At 41.2% G+C, this 24,606-nt stretch overlaps 1 protein-coding gene across 4 annotated transcripts in view; it reads left to right on the top strand.

The window, feature by feature from the left end:
- The window catches only part of LOC145913031 (uncharacterized), a 58,646-nt gene that overhangs the window by 10,951 nt on the left and 23,089 nt on the right, over positions 1 to 24,606 (top strand). For 3 of the 4 annotated variants that reach the window (XM_083000543.1, XM_083000542.1, XM_083000545.1), the window contains exons 5-12: positions 2,628 to 3,600; positions 4,207 to 4,398; positions 4,586 to 4,655; positions 5,101 to 5,303; positions 16,584 to 17,050; positions 17,852 to 18,045; positions 18,378 to 18,495; positions 19,482 to 19,612. In XM_083000543.1, coding sequence (XP_082856669.1) covers positions 2,628 to 3,600; positions 4,207 to 4,398; positions 4,586 to 4,655; positions 5,101 to 5,303; positions 16,584 to 17,050; positions 17,852 to 18,045; positions 18,378 to 18,495; positions 19,482 to 19,612 — 2,348 coding nt within the window. The remainder of the gene's footprint in view (positions 1 to 2,627; positions 3,601 to 4,206; positions 4,399 to 4,585; positions 4,656 to 5,100; positions 5,304 to 16,583; positions 17,051 to 17,851; positions 18,046 to 18,377; positions 18,496 to 19,481; positions 19,613 to 24,606) is intronic. The other variant, XM_083000544.1, reaches the window with a different exon arrangement.

Below are 24,606 nucleotides of genomic sequence, written 5' to 3'. Positions count from 1 at the left end.
CAAGGGCACTTTGCTAGGTGCCGGTAATAACCACTTCGCTGATCAGAAGTTAGCCGGATGCTCTAGCCAGAGCGTGGGCATGTTTAAGCGCGCGTGTCACTTTGTTACAAGAGCCCGAGTCGTCGGTCCATGAAAGGAACGGGTGCGTGGCGTTGTTTTGGATACCGACAGCCCAGTATTTGCAGGTTCGTTCGTGCGTTTCCTGAGCAAAACACTTGCCCCAGTCGTAATTGTATTTTGTATTGCGAGGAGTTAGGAACGAGTCAACGTCAGCGGCAAGTTCGTTCTTTGTATGAAAGTAGTTTCCTCAGATGGCGAAGTTCTGCAGAAAGAGACGGATTGCTTGGAATAGCAGGGAATAGTGTCTGGCCAGTTGCCATTGGTACAAGATTAAAAAAAAAGTTTTAAAAGGCAGGTGTAGGAAAGAACCTTCATTTCATGTATATATTAACGTAAAATGCCGATTACATTTTAAATTGCCCAATTTATTGGCTCATTTTTCTTGGTCTACAAAACACCCACTGGGCAGTACGCATAATTTACCTCCGCACAAGGAGACAAAATTATCTTGTTTGTTTGAAATCCTTAGGTTTACGCTTAGGTTTCAAAACACACAAAAAACGCCATACGCTGGGCTAATCTGATGGAGCATTTGTTTTTCTGCATGTTATCGATCGCTCCAAGCCGTCGCGTGCCCGTCCAGGGTTTGTGAGTTTTCGTCGAGGTTTGTTATCTTCTCGCTGGTGGATCAGAGAGAAAGGGGGGAAAGGGATGGAATTGTCTCCCTAATGGACCCGCGTGCAACTGCAGACATTCGCGCCACCGGTTCAAAGCATTTGCAGCAGTATTTCAGTTTAAAGGCAGCCAGTTATTGGACACAAAGCAAGCAGATTTTTACTGGTTTCGGTAAACAAGTAGTACAACGGGGAAAAGAACAAAAATACAATTTGGGCTTTCCGTTTACGACTGTGGTTTCTTAAGCAAATAGTAAAAGCAGAAGTTGAAAGTGGCCGAGGTTTTTTTGCTATGCGGGGTCGTTTGAAGCGCATTGCGTTGTATTGCTCGTTTGTATAGGTGGTTGTTAAACAGCCACTGGCCTTGCACAGCCCTCAACACGTGCTTGTGCGGTTACGGTGTTAACCATTAACTAAGAGATTGTCAACAAAGGGCTAACCTCACAAGTTATTCACACGTTAACTCAAACTTTATGTACGTACCCGTTTCAACTATACTGCTGCTTTCTGAGACATGTGCTATCTGCAACGATAAGCTACCTAAAGTCAGTTCAAAGCCAGTTTATGAGTGGGTTACAGAGAATAGATTAAGCATGGTTTCTGCTTCCAATGCCTGAGTCTAGGCTTGAATGAGTCACGAGAATCGCATAGGTCAAATTGTTGTGTTGGCGGGAAGTCGAAGCTCAAGTTGATTGATGAACTATGATATGTCTTACGCTGTTCAGTGATTCACAGACACTATTTACCATTCAGTATTGTGCATTTAGTGGCTGTATCTGTGGTTGTGAGGAAAGCGAATACTTGGTAGTCTTACCCAGAATTTGTTGTGAATGCAAGTTGTTATTTCTTGAAGATATTTCTTGTGGTTGAGCCACTGACGCACAACACGATCGTACAAATAGTTGCGCTGCTTTTGACTTTCCGCGAGCGAATGCTGTTGATAGATTGGATGGGCCGCTGGGAAGAAAATTGCTTTTATTTGTTCTGTCACTCAAAAACATAGAATTGTCTTTAAATTGCACCAGAGTTTCCATCGCTGTGCAACGAGTATCGTAGCGTTTGAAAGCAAACTATTGTCACATTTTTGCATGACGCAAGGCGAGAACCGAATATAGATCGGAATCACTGGAATTCCTACCGCCGACAGGATTTGTAATCGTAATGGCGCTTACGTGGGTTGTAACGCTTGTAATCCGGACCAGAGCTGTTGCTTGCTGTAGAAACCGCTTGTGTGTGTACGACGCTCATAAACAATTACTTAAATAACCCTGGAGGCCATTCAAGTTCGTTAGGCTTAGTCCTATCGTAGATACGTTGTACTATTAACGTAATTGTAGCTTACAAGAAACTTTCGTGGGTCGGTACATATGTTAACCGATACACAACTTATTCAACTGTGCGTAAATTTATTTTTGATATCACTCGTGTTCAACAGATAAAGGCTTAAGATTTCAGAATCTCCTCACTTTATCACCAGCAAAAAGTCATTAACATATCTTTTACCAGATTTACAGCAAATTGGCGAAATATATGCATATTTTTATTTAAAAGCTGTTTAAAAATATCTGTTACCAACTCTTTGTTGACCATAAAGCCAACGTGAGTTTCTGATAGATTTAACTTCATCTTTTCACACGTACAACATCAAATTTGTTCATATAAAATAAGTATATATCTCTTCCATATTAATTTATACACTGCTTTACAATGTACAACATTGTTTACGTTTATTGCGCATTTTGTCACGTACTGCAAGTCTGTGGGAGTGTGTCAGTTGTGAACACTTCGTTCCTCATGTCTGACATTTTCCCGAACTATAATTAGCGAGTGTGACAAAATCGATTCCGAACTTACAACCCGTCTCACATTTACGTTGACATTTGCAACTTGCAGACCTCCGCCCAGTAACCAACCTTCCCATGTAAAAACCCAAGAATACACTGAAGTCCTGACTGTGGGGGACGAAAAGTTCAAGGAACTGACAGAGGATTCTAACACGGTAACGGACTCCCAAGACCAGCAAGAGGAAGAAGAAGAAGAAGACATGGAACACCTGCTTCCTTCTCCAGAGAACCATCTCACCCAGGTGGACGTGGATAACGTGATGGCTTTGGTGAATGAATGTCTGGAAGACTCAGCCGCTCATTCCATCAACCAGGCCCCCGCCTTCAACGTGAAACATGGTTCTGGGTTTGCGGAGGTAACAGACATGGGCCCTACGTTTAGCCCGCAGCAGCCAGACTACCCCGCAATGGAAACCGACGTTCGATTCGAAGAAAAGGGACCCGAGTACGCTCTGCCTGTGCGTGACGTAGTATTGACGTCGATTCCGGCCCGTAAAGCCGTGTTAGTCACATCGCAAACGGACGTTAACAATAGCAACAACGCCACCCTGATGGAAAGCGGGGGATATTCAACCATCGACGACCTCCAAACCGAGCAACCACAACGACCTGGCCACAAGAACAGTCTTGACTCGGGTCATTCTGTTGGTAGCGCAGTCACTGCGAACCACCAGATCACGTTGTCCAATAGTGACGTGGATAGTGGAATAGAGGGCAGCGCGACTGTGATATCTACATCGTCGGACGTCCGACCGAGTCCCACTTTGGACAGGAGTACCGTAGCGTCGACGCGAGTGACGTCGTCACATAGTGACGTAACGCACGATGGTTTGTTAGTGCGCGTACGCGAGGTTTCGCAGGTTGTGGAGCAAAGAAGTGAGTGCGTTGGCACCGAGAACTATTTCAACGAAACGTCGGCGACTCAGTGCCCGGAACAGGTCGTGGAATATATTCCCGCGCCGAAAGAAGCTGAAATCAAGATTATTACGGTCAAGAATGTCTACGCGGGAATCGAAAGCCAGGTGAGTCCCTACTTTGTTTCTTTGTTACAAACTACAGTCGAACTCGTCGTCAGTTTCATCTACGCGGTTTCTTTGATCGCGACACCGGAATTGAATGCATCGCCTGCTGCGGACAATGACGACATTGTGCGCGTTCCAAACCGAAACATCAGTCCGTCACGTTTTGGTTAATCCACCTGTAGTGCGGATGATTTGGGTTACAAATTTGACACGTGTTCTTTCTTATCCGCGAATCAAAACGTGCAGGAAAGTTTGCTACTGGGACTTAGTTAAAGCAGCCCGTTTTCGTTGTGCATTGTTTCATTCCACAAACATTACGCAGCTGATAACAGAAAAACGTTCGTTGGTTGTTTTGTTGGTGTATTTTTTGCATGTTTTTACTTAATTTTGCCTAATGTTGTTGGATAGATTAACATTAACGTTGTTCAGACTTCTATTGGCGACCGATATAAACCGATAGATTAATCCTGAAAATTAAAGCTCAATAAAAGTCGGATAAATATAGACAGAAATTTCCATAAACAGATTTCTGATTATATTAACAATTCTTGTTTCATCAAATTTTTGTTGTGACTCTAATGTCAGTAATTTCGTGTATTGTTTCAGAAACTTGCCACTAGTTCTTCCAATCCCGAGCCTCCAACCGTGACGGAGGTTGCTCCAACTCCTCCTCCAACTCCTCAAGCTCCCATAACGGATCCGGCTGAGGATGAAGATGCTCTGGAGGAAGAGGAGCGCCAGATGCAGGAGGAGATTGAAAACACGAGGAAAAAGTTACTTTGGCTGGAGGAGAAACGAGTGAGTTATTTTGACATTTTCTGGGATAAAAGAATCCATTTTTTATTTAGGTTAAAAAGTTCATTTGAAACTAATGTACTTTGGAATAAGTTTGTTTTTAAAGTCTTTGTTTATTTGTGTTGTATTTTGAGCAAATATGGAAGAGTATTTTCCTTGATACTAAACACTGTCACAACTAAATTTTCAGATTAAAATGAAAAAGAAGAAAGACGCCGCAAAACGTCACAGCTTTACACCCACAACACCTATAGTTGTCGGTGAGTGAACAAATGTTGTTAAATCTACTTTATCCAAGCTTGAATGTTTTCTACGTTACATACAAAAATGAGTGCAAAAGGTAATGACGCCGCCTCGTACGTTTTCAAGGCAAAACCAACAACATAAACCTTTTGCATGAATACAAATGCAGGTGAATAAGTTTGTTACCTGACTTTAGTGTTTAATTCCTGAGCCATTCCAGAAAAATGTGCTAAAAACTGAGTTTAGCCACAGTTGTATAGGCCAATCTGTTTAGACCAGAAATTAATAAATCCGCAAGTCACTTTCCTATTTTGCAACTTGTTTTATCGTGCCTGTTTGAACTTGTTTTGACAAACTTGTAATGTAGTTTGTTTGAACAGACCTGTTTGAACCTGTTTTAACTTGTAATGCAGCTTGTTTTACCAGACTTGTTTTAACTTGTAATGCAACTTGTTTAAACAGAAGCTGCACCGAAGCACGTGGTGAGCAGCACTTTACCTCGCCGCCCACCAACTCACGTGACACCCCTTTCCAACCAATCAAAACCGCAGGAAGTGTTTGGTTCCGGTGGAATGAGCGCCAAAGAGCGACAGGATATAGATGAACTGTTAAGATCGGTGCAGGAACTTGATTTCACCATACCGCAGCTTACCAAAGCACAACCAGTAAGTGTGATAACTATTGATGACAAGTACATTTTGTACAATTTCTTGGTTTACTTGAATTTAGAATAAGCGTCTACCTTCGTTGTATATTCCGCGTGAACTTCGACCAAAGTTAACAAATATATACATATTTTTCTCTCTGTACAAAACCTACCTATATATATAAATATATATATTATAAAAACACGCCACGAATTCCTTCGAAAGCCCTGGTACTACGATTGCAACGAACGATGCACAGATGCATTTACAAGCGCCGAGCTAAACACCTCCCTCACTTGTAACATTATGTGACGTTGATGCGATCTATCGTATTGGAGCCGATTTTGACAATTTCGCCTAAACTTACAGAACAGTTGCATTATTGATGGGCGAAAAATTGGCTTGACCTCTGTTGCGTTTTGTTGTAACTTACTTGCCCTTGGGTGATTGCCAGGCAACGGTGTTTGTAAGTGTTTCCTTTGACAAGTCCGAAACATTCGGACGCGGTTAGAACTGCAAACACATTTGCAGTGGTCGCAATTGTTGCTGTTGCGAAAAAGATTGAGGATTTTACTGATAAAAAGAAAAGTGTACATCCTAATTTTTTGAGTCTTTGTGAGGTATTGAGTGAAAATCGTTTCTAATTTCTAATAAACTGAATGGAAATTACAGTCTCCAAGGCTCCGCAATGGGCGCAATATTGGTCAGAAATTGCATTCGTAACAAGCTTGACCGCCCGTCGCTCGTCAGCAGATGCGTTCAAGCGCCGATAATTGATGTATTGCTAGCGTTACAATACATACAGCGGTCTCTGCGGGCTTAGGTCAGCAAATCAATCACTTATAAGCGAATCCTACGGAGTTATCTTATTAGGAGATCAATCAGGCTGGTTATACCCGCTGTTTGCTTAATTAACTTTCTGCCACTAAACTCTTCGAATTTCCGGAGTTAAGAATGATCTTGAAGGAAGCTTCGAGTGTTTAAGCAGGACGCTGAGTAGAAAGTGTTGTTTTTAGCGAGTTGTTTGTGGTATTTTTGCAAAGTTGGCTTTATATGTGTTAATTTTTTTGCCTAGTTGTGCATGTTACTTTTTTGTCAAGTAATACAAAATACCACACTGGACGTTGTTTTCTTGCTTATTATTTATCCACTATCTGTGTATAACTTTTACATAAAATGTTACGTGAACCCGTGAAATTTCGGTCACGTTTTTCTGAGACAAGACGCCACTTCCTATTGGCACGAATTCTTTAAATATCTCATACTGGCCACACAGGAAACAATAGTGGTATCGGCCGGTCCGGCTATTGGCAGCGCTTGAATGAAAAGTTCAAATTAACCGCCGAGTTACACGACAATTGCGAACCGCAATTAGCCTTGTCCGTTCATCAGTGGACTTCGCTTGAATCGCACAACTAATTGCCGTGTTCCAATTTGTAATAGAAACGTCGATTGAAATCCTCGTGGGAATTCAATATCATCCATTCAGTTTGCCCAATATTGCAGGACTTTTGTTTTCGTAAGTTTGTTATTACGGCACCGCATTGTTTTTGGTTGCCGGCCTGTTTGAAAACACCTGCTGTGTACATTCGTAAACATTACCGATGTCGAGGTGTTTATGTTTAGTTTTTCAAATCCATGGGTGATGAGGTCATAGCGTCATCGCTGGCTTAGACGACGATGCGCATTGACATATTCGAAATGATGCAGAAAATCCTCGAATGAATACGTCAGATTCCTAAGAATGAATCACTGAGGGCATTTAGGGATATAGTTTTTGTTGTTCCTTGTAAGGTGGCAACTTCCATATTGCCTGTCGCTTTCTAAGCACTGACGTAAAATCTGTCAACTCGCGTCTTGAATGCTTTCCGCTTCTCTTTAAACACGACCTCGCGATTGGAGGTTGATGACAAATTGCAACCGAGCCTTATAACCCGAGGTGTTAGGTTTCTCTTGTGTGGATAGAGATAGCGATCGTTGATGTATTACCTCCTCTAGTAGACTGCCACCCTCTGCCCGCAAATAATCTTAAAATTTTGAATGTGTGCAAAGTAATCTGCAATGAATCTGAGCAATCTATTCACGCTTGCACAGTTTTTACCCAGCGCTAAAAGACATGGAAACAATATTTAGAGAATTAAAGTTGTGACCAGCCTCTGATTGCTGTCAGCAGATTTATCAGTAAATTAGTGTCGCAAAATTAATGAGCAAGTCTACAGAAATTTCACATTAGACAATAGGAATGCTGGTGAGGAACAGCCACATTCTGAACCCCGTTAAACCTGCTGTAAAGCTAGTTGTTGTCGTTGAAATAATGCAAACCACTTATGTGGGTGCTGACAGGGTTGAACAGCTCGGTGTACAGATATGTTGATGTAAGGCATACCTCACTGTGTAACTCTGAACCCACTGCGGGAACTGAGAGCAGGGGATTAGCCTCAGAGAGAGAGAGATAACACACGTCATCACACATAGAGAGATTGATTGTTTTCCAAAATGCGTGAGATATTTTTACTTCTTGACTGTTGTTACTACATTTCCAATTTTAGCCTGTAGCGGTGTGGTGTTAATATTTATACACGAATGGTAAGCGGATTTCATTTTGTGTTTCTTGTCTTTCAGTGAGGGCGCAAATTTAGTTATGTGTGATATCCGATGCCGGTCCATTTTATGCCAATTCAATTCCAGTCATATTTGGCTTTTAATACTTCATAGCCTTCCCATTAATTGTAAAAACGACAAGATGAGTCAGATTCCTCGGCACATATTTCACATAGCGACGTAACCCTAACATTACATCATAAAGGTCTTTAAAAGTTCATGACCAAAAATTCCAGCCGTCTTTAATTTATACGCATTTAGCCGCACATAAGCACCCTCAGCTGTATGTTGTTCTAAGTATAGCCAGCAGTAACCTCAAACAACACGCTTTCCACCTATGTTCACACGATCAGCAATGCGAATGCCATTCTTTAAACAGAGCAACCCTCTGTTGTTCGTGGGATTTCCTCAACGGAAGCAACGTGTTTATACCCTGGAACGATATATGGCCAACCCAACATAGGTAACCACGATCGAACGGTTTTTCGCGTGTTGCCGGGCTCTGAGCTGTTATCTCTGCTTTCGTTTTTACCCCGTTCTGCTTGCTTGTGGGGTTGTGTGCAATTTTAGATCGTGTCTACAACAGGAAACACTTTCGGTGAAGGATAAGTGGTTGCTGTTGAAATATTGAAGTATTGGCGGTAAAGTAATTGAATTTACCCTTCGTTTCCCATGCATGAATCGGAGAAAACAAACAATAAACCACGTTGTAATCGATGTTTTTTTCATCCTTCAACACACTCGCTTCAGTTATGTATCGCAACAGTTCAAACGTGTTTGCATTGAGATTTTACTGTCGTGAAACTATGCCGGCTCCCAAACTTATCAAAGTTAAAACCTCGTCGACCAAATCTTGCGTGCTTGAACCTATACGACTCAGGTTGATGAATTACCCGCTTGCATTCCAAACAACTAAACCGCTGCGGTGATTTATGAGCCACTGTATCGCTCTCCACATAATGACCCTTATTCAAACATGCCTCAGTGGTGTTTAAAATGACAGGCACAACGCTCAAAAAGTCGCATTCACTGTATTCCTGATGTCGCATCCGGGTTTGTGGCAAAAGGCCATAAAACCGAGATTTTGTAGTTGCGGTGAACTGTGGTCCGAATGCCATTGCAATTACATGGTCAAACTTGTGGGGTTCACCTTTCGTTGTTTTGTGCGAAAAAAAAAGAATTAAAAACTTAAATATACACGCACTAAACATCGTCTTAAAAGCTACTAAAAGTTAAATAAACAAGCTTTGGTGAAAAGGTAAAAACGATTATGTCATCGTATATTCCGGGTCGAGTTACGGGGCAATTCGTCCGCACGCCATTTAATGCAACCTTAGCTCTCACGCTAATCTCCTCACTAAAATACGGTGTCCAATCAGTGAAAATGCTCCTGTTGGCCCTTCATCGACCATTTAAACCAGACGGATTACGAATATCCAACAGGAAAGCCAACATACCCGTCCGACCATTTGACCTTGGGCTTCAAATATCCGCTTTCAGTGACCCGAGACCCGTACGAAACGGATTCTGCTGTTTGATCGATTTGTGATTTTAACCGTGCTGTCAACCGCTGCTGTTGTCTCATCCGATAAGCCTTTCATTTGTTTTCAGAATTTTATTTATTTGCTACCAATTTGGAAAATTCGGAGACTATTGATTTTGAAGGGAATTCCAAGTATTGGAACATTTGCGCAAAACTAAATCGATTTTCCAACCAAAACCAAACTTTTTCATGGCTTATTTACGGTTTCCGTTTCTATGATGCAACATGTTTTCTACGACAGGAAATTCCATAACGCTTATTCATGCGTTGGTTGTGTGCGTAAACATATTAGAGCTCCTTCGGCATAACCTTTTGTCGTGTTGCTACGCAATTATTACCCAGTTACGTGGTCTACACGCTATTACGCCTAATGGATACAGCTTGGTTTAGTTGCAAGTCCTTAAGGCTGTACAACAGCAGGTGGATTACGCATAATATCCCTATTTGCAGTTTTGATAACGGCATTGCTGTCATTTTGTGTTGAATTATTTACACGTTAGTGTCAACATTGCGGTGACGTGGTGGTTTCAAATTGTCCGCTGATGCCTCCCTGTGTAATAGTTGGTTCTGTCCTCTTTGTGGCCCAATCCATGTATGATTGCCTAAAACATCCCAATGTCCTAATGTTGTTATTGTGTAGCAAGTGCGGGAACACTCATTTGTATTTTCGCGTTGTAGTTAAAATGTAGATGTGGCTTTTAACCAGTGTTTCGAAGCTTCGTCGGGTATATTGGTTTAACTTTTTCTGTGTATGTCCGATTGAACTTAAGAAGAAAAGGCACTCTATTCCCATTGCTAACAGTGCATATATATTCTCCTCATGTTATAGGCCTGTTACCTATTAACAAACCTCCGTTAGTGCCATTTCAAACCCTCGTTAATTTCCATTTTCTCACTACCTACCAGTGATACGGAACGTTTATGGCATTTTGAAGTCACTCCCAACGGTGCTTGAACTCAGCTCACGTTCATTACTTTATCCCCCATCGATTTGAAAACCACCGCAAAAATCAATGAATTCCCTTGTTTTTCCGGCGTCTATTTTCATTCCCAAAGCGTGCCGTTAGTTACTGATTTTCCCTGGGCGCTCGCAGCAAAGCAATCGAGCTATTTAATATTTGCTAACTGACGTGGGCAGGTCGCGTGCTGTGTTGCACGTTCGACTTCTGCTGTAGTGAAGAGTTGGGTTTGAGTGGTTAAAAACTATTTCTGCTCTTAACCGCGTACTTGGTGGTTTGCGGGCGCGAATGAATTGGTTGTTAAGAAAATCTTGCAACGCAAAAAAACTCTTACTGCATCTTTACAATTGTTGATTGTTAATCATTGCAGCGAAAATTTACATTAGATTATTTAATGTTTTGTTGGTGTTTGTTATGTAGCTGCAATCGCTTCACAAACACTAGAATCTAAATTTTAAATTTTAGCCACCGTCCAACCGGTCGAATCTGAATTTCCCTGTTATTTACGCGCCAAAACGTGCGATTATGACGTCATTCGGTGTCCATCGTGGCAACCCAGAATTAACCTCAAAGAAGCGTGAAATTTGAAAGCCCTTCTTACGTGTTTGAACGTCAGTCAAGCAGGGAAAATGCATTAGCTGACGAACACCGAATGAAAGCCTGATTATTGCAAGTCGTGCGGTGGCGCTGTTGATCCTCTCATCTGTTCGAAAATATGCCATTGCGCTGGATGTGATTTGTGTTGTATTCACACCTACAGTATTGGGTAATTTTGATTGCTGAACGCAACGGTTGTAATATAAATCACCTTCTGTTGCTTTCTTTCCTGTTAACTCTTAATAAGCGAAGATGCGATATTTGGCGTTGCTTTGATCTCAACTATTGGAGTTGTTCGCACGATCGCATCCAAGGCTACGTAATACAATGCTCAATTACTACCCAATAAGGATATGCATCTCTCTTCCTGTATTGGCCTTTCCCACCGACCACATAGTTATGACACGTAAGCAAAGTTGCGACCTTAACCATTACATAATCGCTCACTGCCAAGGGAGGACTATGGACCGTAAAGCGTTGTTCAAATGTCCAACGTGTTGCCCCCAGCTTAATGTGCTGACCAAGAAGTATTCCGTATCTAACACATGGGGTATCATGTTTAAAAAATGCCCAATGAAAGTTAATTTTGGTGCGACGTGTGTGTTTTCAAGACGCATTAGACATTTCATTATAGAACGAAATTAGTTTAAATATTTGAAGTGAAAAAGTCAGTATATTGGTCGGATGACGTTAATAGGGTTTTAACGCAGCATAATCCAAGAGGTTATTTTCGATTCCCATCTGCAAACGTTGAATTTTTAATATATAAAACTTATCTTAAATTCATCAAACCTAATTGTGCGTTAAACTATAAAAAACGGACCGTTCTACCATGGAGCCGCTTTTATTAGCTGCACCTTAAAACAGCTTGAAACGAAATCCCAAACAGCGAAGAGCTTCGAATAAACTTTCCCCTAAGTAATAAATCACGACCACTGTGTCCCTGGTGCAACAGATGCAACCACGGGTCTTGTCACGCTCAATCAATTGAAGTTGGCGCATAGACTAAACAAGTAGGCGCCTGTGAGAGGCCATAAATCACTGCATGTCAATCTGGTTCAACGAACAACCAGCCTCGCCCAGCTGCGTTACATCTTGGCACTCTTGTCTCGTCTCTCAACCAAGCTTTGATGTAGAGAGACGAGGTTGTTTGTTGATGTGGAAGCGTGACGTCAACAGCAACAATGGCGTCCCTTGTTACCAATCTGTTTACAGCATCACCAAAGCTACGATACCGGGGGCTTAGTTAAAAGGTGGTTGTTTCCATGGTCATAAACTTCGACGTGGTTGTGGTGGTGGTCAAGAAATAATATCGTTATCTTTCGGATGCGTCGTCTTCGGTGTAATGGCTTTATGTAAACGCTGGAAGTAATGCTTTCGTTTTTAAACAAGTTCAAAATAAATTAAACATTTACAAGCATACCATAAAAGGCATGTTTCGAGAAAATAAAAACAACAAAATTGAAGAATAAAAAGACTGACCCATATTGTTATTAACATTGTTACGTTTCGGCAAGAACTAATGCCATTATCAGTTTGAATGACGCGGTTGGTGTAGCTCCATCATTATATCTTTTTATTCTCAGAATTATGAGTAAATCCGTGATTTGTGTTCCTAAATAAAATTTGCTTCTGCAATATTGGTAAAAATACGCACAACTGACAATACCACACGTACCAAAACGTTACAACGTCTATTCCGCCAAATTCCAAAAATTCGGCGTAAACGTATTTTGTTATTGAAACAATCGATGTGCGTAAATTATCTGATTGTTTCTAAAACCGCAACATATGGAAATCCGACATTATTTCTCAATAACCGAATACGTCATGATGTGTTGTGCTTACGAAGACGTAAACACACAACGCGCTGTGTTCCAAAACACCATTCCATCCGTTCCAATGCACCGCGAATACTTTCTCAAGAACACAGCACCCGTGTCAAATCGTCAATCCGTGGGTCGCAATGCCAATACAGGAAACACGACATTACCGTCGTTTCCTAAAAACTAACAAGGCTTTGACATCGACAACATACCGACACGCCGCTTGATTTGGAAACTAACGACTTGTTTTTGTCATTTTGAAACCGGTCAGAGCCCTCCCTTTTGATGCTTTGTGACGTCACAAAACAGCGACGCGCTAGCTGGTTGTTATCTGGACTGCTCCACACTGCCAGACAGGCAGTAATAACTCAGAGACGCCGTCGCTGCAACGATAAAGCCCGACCCACATTCGCAGCTTAGGTTACCACCGTAACGAGGCGAGTTGTAGATAAGCTGTATGCGTCAAACTGCTCGATTTAGTGTTGAGATAGACGTGGGGCCGGAAGCATATTTGTCTTAGGGAGCGGCTGCATCGTTTCCGTAGATCGTTAGGACGTTTACAGGAAGCAAGTGACACTTTGGAGAGTTTGGTTTTGCACCGGGTTGACTTAAAACATGTCAGCTTTCGAGAAGTCGGTGGGATTGTTTGAAGTGGAGATTCTTTGAGTACCCTCTTTCGTACATTGACCTAAAATTTGCTTTTGATTAGTTTGCTCAGGAGCGTTATCTTTAGGTAGGAGGGCATTAAATAGAGGTGCGAGCTTACCTTGAACCTCGCAAACATTTTGGCGCTTGATGCGAATCAGTCGATTGTTTTGCAATTATTTCCAGAAAAGATTTGACTTCACAGACGAGTATAGACTGCAATATTGTGTCAAACTTCACTGTTGAAACTCAAGAGAAATTACATCTATTACAATGGGAATCCATTTGTGGACGTGTCGCCAAGAGTTTCGTATGTTCAGAGTACCAAAAGGTACACGTCCAGGGTTTGGCCAATCCCTGGTGTCGCATATTACTTGAATGGCGTCAGACAGATAAGATAAGATAAGGCTGGGGTGTCTCAGAGTGATTGAAAACGCCCAGTTAAGAACGATCTTCTACTTACCGTAAACGTTTGAATCACGCTTATCAATACGTTTTGCTGGAATTGTTGTGTACGATGTTATATAGATGAACTGAGTTGTTTGAAGGAGTTATCTTGCAATGTTTTTAATCTTACTATTTGTAGTGTTCTTATTTTTGCCTTGTAATACCTGGCTACGACGTTAACAAATCAGGTATTAATAATTTTACTGCCCCTCTTTTGCAATACGACATAATCTATATTATGACATAAATAAAACCGCTTTAGAGACCTATTAAAGCGTGCGAACGGTTTCGTTTTGTAAACGACCATCGCATAATGATCTTGACGACGTGCTGCCAGTTTTATAAATTGATCGCCCCTATCAAGCTGTATTTATATACCAGTTAAGGCTTACTGGGTCATTAAAACTCTGTTCAATCAATTAATAGCCGTATGATGCTTAACAGTTTATGGGACTCAATGCACAAAATCACAGACGCAGAGTTCTTTGCAAAACTTTCGTTTCGTTTTGTGTTCCTTATTAGTGTTCGAGACACAATGTCCAGACGCTCCCACGCCAGTAATTGCTTGTTGCACAATAGGGACTGTCCCGTGGACGAAGTTTCGTGCGAGCCAGCCTAATATGGGTTGGAATGCAGTCTTTAGTGTTCGCCAGTGTTGTTGCGGCCGCAATTGCCTTATTTCTTCCCTATTTATGGCATTACCAAGGCCCGTGGTTCCAATCTCGGCGGTTTGTGGTGATGAGGATACAGGGCTTCGTTCCCACGTAAATGGATGCAAGTGCTGTTGACTCACAAAATTCGACATTTTAAGGCTGTGCTAATGTTTTGCAAATCCATGCCCATATAGGCATTGACTGCTGCCTTAATACCTGCAACAACTCCATGTGTGTTTCCTTGTCTAACTTACAGACTCTGCTGAAACATCAACTTTTATCGTGCTAATAGATAGCCTTGTCATTGTCATAGGACATACACAGGAAACACAAATTAGTAAAAAAACACATCAATTTTTAGTGCTCAATAATGAAAAGTTCAAAATGTTACAAATTTAATGAAAGCGGACTTTGCAGGCTGTGTTGTCTTAACACGCTCAAGTATGCGTTGCTGAAACATGTTTAAAATGTCATCTCATTGCAGTATGTCCCATCCCCATAGTAGTTAGACGTAAATAATTTATATCAAAAATATAAAGCCAGCGGCGCTGACAGGAACTTGATCTTTATCGGATAAGAAGTTAAACGTCTTTTCCGTGCTACGTCTTCCATTACATACTTCGTTTAAGCTCCGAACGGAGCGTGGTTGCGCGAACAGATCGTTTGTCGGCAGTAGAAATCTAGGGGCGTCTTTTTTTCTGGTTCACGTGTATTGCGCTGATTTTCTACGTAACCATTTGAGCATGAACTAGTAATTTGAGAGTTGGTTGAAACTGTGTGTATAACGTAAACCCTTGACGAGATACGGAACCTAACAACACCACGAATAAATGCAAATCTAACTCGCAATTATTAGGGCAGAGGCAACTATCAAGCTATTGCAACAGTCAATTAATTCTTTAAATTCGTAAAGGCGCCAGATTCGATAGGCCGCCACCATAAACCTGTCGACCAATAACTGATGACTGCAAGTTGTTGCCGTGGCAACCTCGTCGAGTAGGTGACAGTTTAACGTTGACAAATCGTTCAGAAAGCGCACCATTAAAGCCAGCGCCTTGTAATGAGATTATAACCCACTGAAGTTTTTCTGTCAGCTTTGAAAGTGCGAACGTTACGGCTTAAAGTTCCGGCATCTATATGTGCTGAGGATTACGTGCCCCGCATAGTAGTTGTTTGAAGTTATCAGAGTGTGCAGTCGCTCTAGGTTTGACCAGACTACGTTCGGGGTTTGCATTGTTACCAAATTAGTGTTCTCAATGTGTTGTATGTTGCATTTGGGTGTTGTGTTCAAGTTTTCGGCCACAATAGGCGAAAACCCTTTGGTTGTTGATACTGCCAGAAAGTAAAATGTAGCAACATGCGAAAGTCAGAGTTGGCCTGTTTCTTCAGGGTTATAGGATAATAAAGGGTTATGCAACAGTAAAGGTGCTAGTGTAATGAACAGGTATCCATAAAGCCCGGCATCTTGGGACTTTCACAGGTCTCAACTGCAGCTCTCTTAGTTGAGCCTGATTCACATGGGATACAATTTCGTACCAGCGACCTAAAGAATGCGGTACTGATTTTTAGTTTCTGCTTCAGTGAGCGCTTTGTCTGACTATAGCACCCCTTGGGTTCAATTCAGTTAACCCCAAATTGCGAAAAGTTTCAAAGGGTAAGCTGTGCACACCGAACGCGAAATGTTTTTTCTCTGAATACAGTTGAATGCGTTTTTTATGTAGTATTCGAAGAAAAGTTTTGGTAGCCTTGTCAACAATATTTTTTCGTTGCAGGGTAGAGTATTGTATATTGAATAGAGTTTTGTTAGTTTAGCTGCAAAGTATATAGGTAAGTTCATACTACCAGCAAGTGTATTTCTGGTTTACAAAACTGCTTAAAATTTAAACTGAGCAATATCCAATCTCCAGCTTAATCGTTTAATTTGGATACTGTTAAATTTTTTAAGGTCATTGTTCTTTTCGCGATGCTTTTAAGTGAGAAACAGAATTCACTGATACAGCGAGTTGTTAACTTTGTTGCCTCTTTAGCAGGAACCGCAGTCGGTCGACATGGCAACAACCGCGATGCCCCCAGAACACCACCCACACTTCCACGAGACCTCACCCGGTTTTAACGTCCCGGATGCTCGCGTTGCCAAGAGAGCAGTAGTCTTCACTCCCGCCTACGCTCATCCGATGCATCAACCTCAGCACATCCCGACTCAGCAGCAACAGATGAAGATGCAGGAGGACAAGCACAAAGAAGAAGTCCGCCGCAGGAGGCTCGCGGAAGATGACATAATAAGGAGACAGATGGAGCAAGAGAAGTTGTTGTACAAGAGAAGGGAGCGCGACTTCCTGGAGCAGGAGGAGAAGAGGAAGATGGAACGCGAGGAGCAGGATAAATTCCAGGTGGAGTTCGAGAATAAACAGAAGCTCCTCCGCAAGGAGTCTGGTCTTCCACCGAGGGAAATCCCCCTGGCGAGTCAACTGCAACAGCAAAAGAAGAGACTTACGTAAGTTATCAGGCCTTGATAATACAGTGATAGTTAATAGGAGAGGTGTTTGGTCGTCAGGGTTTAATTTTTGTCCAGAAGATCGGTTTCTACTGTAAATTAACAGGAGAACTCAGCTATGCGTTTAAATACTTTTCCTGTATAACGTTGACCGATTTTAGTGTAAAATGCAACCGACATAGTCGTTAGATTACGTGGAAAGGATGTTCGTGTTGAAACGCGCTATTCAATTGAAGGTTAAATTATGCGTACGAACAAGTATTCGGAAAACATGAGGTTACAACCACAATTCCAACTAAATATTCTACGCAGTCAAATTATGAATACAGAAAAAAATGATGCTCTGTTGATTCTTGCTCCTGCGTAATATTTTCTGAATACTTTATTTTAAACCCACAATGACTAAATTATTCATATCCCAAGTCGTTCTGTTTGTTGAAACAGTCCATGATCTTGACATAATGGTTGCTTATTTAACTTCACGCTGATGCTATGTACCTGACTACCTGTCAGCTTGTTTTAATAACGGACAATCTCCGAGTAGTAACACAAACACAATGTTAGAATATGCAAATGTCCGCATTATCAAATTACTCTTAATTATTGGTGCGAAGTATCAGTTAAATTTTTCATCAGGTAAAGGACTTGCAATACGACGTAATGCTTGCAAGAACACCATGTATTTAAAACAGTTTCTTTTTTATTACTGGGTAAACCCGTATGGCCGATGGTAGATTGCACAACGTGTAAAATGATCAGTTTAACCATTAACACATATCATGCACGCATTTGCCTTCACAGATCATCGCGAAGCAGTCCGCTGTCTAGCGTGACATCCCCAATCAGTCCATTGCCGAGCGTGACGTCACCGCCGCCCCAGGAGACACGCCCCGCCGCACAGGACGCAAAGCCGGATGTTGCTCCGGATCTACAGAGCCAACTGGACGAGCTTGACCGTTACATCGCTCAACTAAGCAGCGTGGCAGATATACCAGGTAGAAGCTGTAGTTATCGAACTTTTGGTATGTTACGATACCGTAATTTGGCGTAGTTATGATAGACTTCGTTACTTCAGGGCTGTTTTTGTAACGAAACGCTGTATCGCTTTATTGGGTTTAAATATACATTCATAAACGGAAAAGCAAAAATTAAAAAAAGTTATTGTCCATGAAAATATAAACTTTAAATTGCATTTTGATTAAAGTGCTTCGCATAATTCCAGCTGCAAAAATCCATACAATAATCTATAAAGAAAAGCTTGTGCGAATTAAATTTGTTCTATCTATTAGAATTTATGAAACGTTTTCCCAAATTTCTTAATCTACAGCGGAACCGGCAGCCTCTCCTCCCAAGTCTGAAGTATTGAGACGTAGAAGATCTTTTTCCGTCGAGTTGGAGCGGAGGATTGACCCAGGAGTGAAGTTGACTACAGAGGAAATGTCGAGGTGAGTGGCGTGACCAGTTTTTCCTGTTTTCTGACCCTCGTTGATTTGTTTGGGTAACTATCAACACACAGCTGGTTTTTGCGGAAAAACTTGAAAGTAGGTTGCAAGTATGTTCTAAACATTGTATGTATGAAGAAACTCTTTGTTTCCAGAAAAACCCATAGTTCTTGAGTTGTGTTTGATTTCTTGAGTAACAGCTTTAATCGAATAAATTTTATTTTCTAAGACAATTGGCCGGTTATTGTCTTACTTTTTTTGAAATATTGATTTCGCCTCGCTCTGCTTCCTATACAAAACATTTTCATTAAAACCTAAAATAATATGATAATTAACCAAGTGAAGTTCATATAAAACTTGTTTGCTCAATGGGAATGCAGTATTGCAAAACATGCATTTTTATGACAATTATCCAGAAAGTCTCAAGGCAAACATACTGGGTCGCGGTATGGCACAAAAATACTAAACCAATATATATTTAGAACTAGTTAACTGATTGAAAGCACCGTTGGGTAGATTTCCTACAATACGAAACGATATGGGCAAGTAAAATATAGTTTACGATCTAAGTACACATTAGGATTCGAAAGCACCTGGGCCAATATACCCACACTAACGATCACTTCAAACACTACGAAGTGCAGGTTAACGAGTGAATTTGTGGTCGTTAATTTCCGGTAACCTCTAACGTGTGTGGTCCCTTCTTTTTCACCCACCAATTTTTTTTCTTTTTAAATTTTGGAAATCTAGCTACTGCAACAGACGTATTTTATTTGTGTTTGTGTCTTGTTTGGCACTCGCTTTTTGGGTGATAATTTTGCATAAAACAGCTGCCCTATTTGTGGTTTAAAACCAGTTGAATTCTTACATTTATATAAAAAAAAAAGTAAATCTACATTGCCTGTGTTGTTAAAACAGAAAAAAACAACTGCACCGTTTCAGTGTCTTGTTTGCTTGTTACGTAATAACGCTCAATTATCTTTGCACAGTCCAATCAGCACCGCGCTCGTCCCGCCACGCCCCCCTTCCCGTACGAGAAGCAGCTTTGATTCCGTTTCGCGGAGGCTTTCCCATGGATTTGAACTCGCTCAGGTTATGAGGCAAACGTCTATCGAAAAAGGTACGAATAATTGCCTATTTATAACATGTTTGTAGATATTGTGGCCGTGTTCACCAGTGGTTCTTAACCATATTACATTTGCGGACCGAAAAAGTTTCAAAACAACTCTTTGACAGACCGTTCATTTTGTGAAACTGAGCTGAAAATGTAATGAAAACAATATATGAAAAAGAAAGAATATTTAGTATTGAAAAAACGCACCAGAAGAAATCCATATATTACACAATAAATGTTTCGGTGCCCTTAAAAACAAATAACCATAAGCCGAAAGTTGAAAAGTACTGGTGTAGACCACGTTATGTCGTTTATTTCAGTTTCAAACTGTTTTTGTTGTGCATGCATTTGTGTTTGTTGGTAGAGGGGCTGTATAACGTCACCTCTTTGATAGCCTAGTGATCTCTTTTTGCTTGTTCTGTGAACGTGTTCCTGTAGAACCGAAACCCCAATTTCACAAACATGAGCGCAAGTGCTGTGACAAATGAATTCGGCCTGTCATTGAAAACCGAAGATTAATGCCAGTGGTGTATCTTCTGTGAATCGCAAACACGCCAATCTACTATACTGTCGACCCATACCGCATCATTAATTTCGTTCAAAAATAAACCGAATTCATTTTGCTCTCACCTCTGTGTTGACCATTACAAATGCGAACATACGGGGTTATGAACCTATCGACTTCCTCTCGTGACTGAAGTGCCATCAATCATCTCCGTATGACATACAGTCCTACAACCATTCATTACTTCAAGCCCAGCCTGGCCTTATGTTGGCTGTAGGTTGAACTCTTCGCATTGGGGCTGATCTTTTGATGCTACGGCCTGTATTATGGAGTTTGTTGACAAGTTATTGGAGATGTGTTGCAGTCACAACGTATACCCCACTATACCGATAGAAATACTCGCACGCACAATAAGGCTTATTGCTTTGGCGCAGTCAAGTTTGTTGTTTTATTTATGCTTTATAATTTTTCTGTCGATTTCACAAAACTTGTTTCCATGCAAACAAAATAAGAAACAGGATCCAAACCTTTCTGTGATATTTTTGAAAACTCGTTCCCTGTGTAGCTATAGACTACACTGACCTTCGCAAATTTGTCAAACGGAAAACTTCCCAAGCTTCGGAAAGTCTCGACAAAGTGCTTTCCATTACGGTTGACTTTCCAAAATCCTCCATTAGTAACCCGGGGTGTGTCTGGCGCTGAAGGTCCCGGATAGCCCAGGTGATTCTGCGGCCAAGTGGAATTTACACAAGCCCCATTGAAGCTCATTTTAAGGAGGCGCCCGCCCTACGTTCAATCTATCAACCCCTCCCCAAACCAACCTGTAAACCTCCCATTGAAACGCATATCATGACGTAACGTTTCGCTTTTGGGAGCTTCGTCCAAAACAGTTTTCGCGGGTCAAGCTCGGTACACAAGAGCCACTTTTTGTAGGTTGACTGCGTTTGGCTGCGTTGGTTGCTGAGCAACGAGGTGCATGATAGGTTTCGTGAAATATGTTACATTTGGTGCAAAATGCCGCAGCGCATTGCAAATGTTGCAGCATGATGATATACTAAGATATGAATAGTCGTGATTTACTTAAAAGTATACGTGTGTCAAGTGAAGTGTTGTTTCAGTCATTAAAGTTGCGAGCAAGGAGTTATTCCACTTACAGGCTATGTACGTTGCGAATTGCAGAAATATTTTAGTCTGTGTAAAGGTTTTTAATGTGTTGCCACGCTAAAGCGTTTTTTTTTAATTGAAAAAGTGCGCCAACTCATCGATTGTGACATCACAATGAGGTAGTAAACAAAACCCAAGATTTTCAAAAGGAATTGTATCGTGTTTCAGTTCGCAAGTAAATTTAAGTATCCAGTCATGTTGTTACGAAATCGTCTTAAGACCGACATTGACTGATTACAATAGCTTTGTTTACAATACACACCTGTATTCCGTTATATTTTTATACGTGACAAGGGGTAGATGGAAATAGAATAGTTATGTATATATATACATACGTGAAGGGCCTCTTTTGGCAATTACACGATACATAATATGTTTCTAGAAAGCGTTCCCGGTCTTGGTTCAAACACTATCGAATGATTCAACTCCGTTGTTGTTGTTTCAAACCGCCAGAGTTACTTGGGGTGAACTGTTCTTGTGTTGTGTTTGTCGTATCTCATCAAAGGCTTTTAAAGTTGTTTTGACCGATTTTCCATTCAAAATACCATTTCTATTTACGTTGTAGCCTATCCCACAGATATAGGCTGTTTGTTAGTACACTTAATATCCTCAACTTGTTTACAGTTCTACGTTGCCAGGTTTTGAATATGTGCGTGTTATAAACCTTTACAATGCATGATACCTACCTCCACAGTCGTTTCAACTTCATTAGTTGAAATTGCTTCATGAGCGAACCCAATTCGCACGTATATAACGAGTCACTGGTTCGCATTCCTGGTAAATTTCATACAGTCGCCTTCTGAGCTATTGATTTGGGTTCAAACAAGTGCATCTGCGTAACCCTTAATTTGATGCACAACAAGACACTTGCTTTGTGCCGGGTATATTGTAAAACGCATACGACCATGTATTCCGTAACACAGGCGCCAATTTTTCAACGTAAGCGTGGGTAATGACGGAGAATTGAAATGACGGACGCTGGCTTTTCCCTTAAGCCCTGACTTTATCATTGTGCGGTTCTAGCTGTCGGGTTCGGTGTTAGCTACCAGATATGTTCAACAGATCCCCGATCTGTCACTTTGGTGGCAGGGAATGACTGCATGCTTATTATTATTGCGTTCTGAACCTGCATGGTCTCATGTCGAGTCGGTCTTCGCTTAGAAGTTCAGCGAGTTTACAGCGAGTTTATCAAAAGCAGAGAACTGTTAGCCACGCAGATGTTGACAAATAGACTCAACAAACGACCCAGCCAAGTAGAAAGTTAGCCTACAGGAAAACTGCACGTTAGTTGTAGTAAGCCGTTTTTGTGATAAAATTGTGACGAGACAGGAGCAACTTTTAGCAACACATAATGTACAATGACAGCAGTTGCATTTTAAATCAAAGTAAATTACATGAGATTGCAGCATGCTCCACGCATTCCGTGTTGGTTTCTGCAACTATAACACAGCGCACAATACCAATATATAGGCAACATTTTCGAGTCACTATGGGCGACGATGGGGCGTGAACAGTTGTTAGCAAGGCTTGTTGCAGCGTTGTCGATCACTTGAAAATACTCAGACTGACACAACAACTTCCCATCGCTGAAGTGCGGTCACTTATAACTCGCCTATTCCTGATGCAAGGTTACATCCTGAGAATTACGATAGTTGATGTCGTTGTAACGGAAAAATGGTATTTTTTGTTTGAAATAACATGCGCCGCAGTGTTGCGTGGTGATATTATTCATCAAAAGACATTTATCAAAAAGCAGTGCTTAAGTTAGAACCAGTGCAGCAACAATATATATATATATGGAATGAATACAGTGATGTTAAATAAATAAATAAATAATTACGCATCGTCAGAAAAAAACAAGAAAAGTGGTTTGAACTACATCTAAATAATATGTAAAACCGTGTAGAACCAACGCAGTGTTTCAAAATCAAGCGTTAGGAATGTTGTGTAGGCAGTGTTGAACAAGGTGCTTTTTATCGCTTGCAAAGATTATCAGACGATGCGGAAAAGCAAGATACAAAGTCCAGATAGAACTTTAGCCATTGGAAAGAGCTGTAGGCTCTCGTAATAGGTTTGAAATGACGACGTAATAATCTATAAAAAACTTACAGCAAAGAACTATGAAACGGGTTGACATCAAAATGATTGCCTAATAAATATACCACAGTGCATATATCTTTGCTATTTGACAAACATTCGTTTACATTTATGAGAAAGTGCCGCAGAAACCGCATAAGTTCAATAACGCGCAAAGCACGATGCGAGCCGGAAATCTATAGCTGTGAAGTTACAGGTTGAGGCATATCAGCTATGTTAACCGTCAAGGCCTTGTCAGATTCGCAATATGCTGCAGGAGAACGTGTTGTCTGTCACCACAACGCCATATGTTGCCTCTTCGCAATTTATCAATTTCGCCAACACGACCCGTTGCATTTAGGAGTCGTGTGGTGTGGATTTCGTAATGAAATTGACATCAATTTGGGCATAGGGAGAATTTCCAACACAAGCGAAAACGGTAATAGGCTGATTACGGCGCAAATTGTTGTAACAACATGCTCGACATGCGTATGGGTGGTAAACCATAGCAGAAGGACAATTAAACGTCAATTTCGTATTATTGGTTTACACCTACTGAAAGAATATATCGATCCTATCTCTTAGCCGCCTATTTGGAGGTTGGAAATATTTTAAAGCCCAGTTTGTTTGGCCTATAAAATCCGCTTTCATTTAGGCAATACAGAAATGCCCCGCATTTAAAAACGCTGTCTATTCAACTGGTTTGACGAACCCTTGCTATAGCGACCACGAACATGTTTACCGCATTTCGGGCCGGACACAGAAAGGTCAAAAGCCGCCCACAATTCAATTTTTGCCAATCTTTTTTTTATTCCGTCACGAATAAACGTAGCTCCGATATCGGGTCAATATTTGCCAGAGAGCGATCTCGTCCGGATCCCTTCGCACAAAACACAAGGCTAATGACAATCTGTGAATCATTGGAGGTTTAATCGTCGCGTAAACGCTGTGTGTAAGATAACTCCTGATGTCATCCAGCAAAGTTGTGCGTATACTAGCTGTCAATGCTTAAAATCGATTGCAGGGCTTTGAGATCATCGATATTTTTGAAATATGTCAAAAAAGCAGGAAAATTGGTGCACAGGGAAAGCTGTTATATCAGAAAGTAAGCTTAGTGCAATGTTATGGTTTTTAAGGGTGAAATGGACTGACTATTTAGGTGCGAATAGCTTGGAGTTGTGCGAAATAGAAAAACCAGAGCTAATATGCTATTCATGGTAGAACAAACGTGATGCAGTGCTGTAAGGTGACTATC

Source organism: Ascidia mentula, chromosome 9 (assembly GCF_947561715.1).
Source record: "Ascidia mentula chromosome 9, kaAscMent1.1, whole genome shotgun sequence".
NCBI lineage: Eukaryota > Metazoa > Chordata > Ascidiacea > Phlebobranchia > Ascidiidae > Ascidia > Ascidia mentula.
Note: the sequence above shows the minus strand (reverse complement) of the source record. Positions and strands in the feature narration are given on the sequence as shown.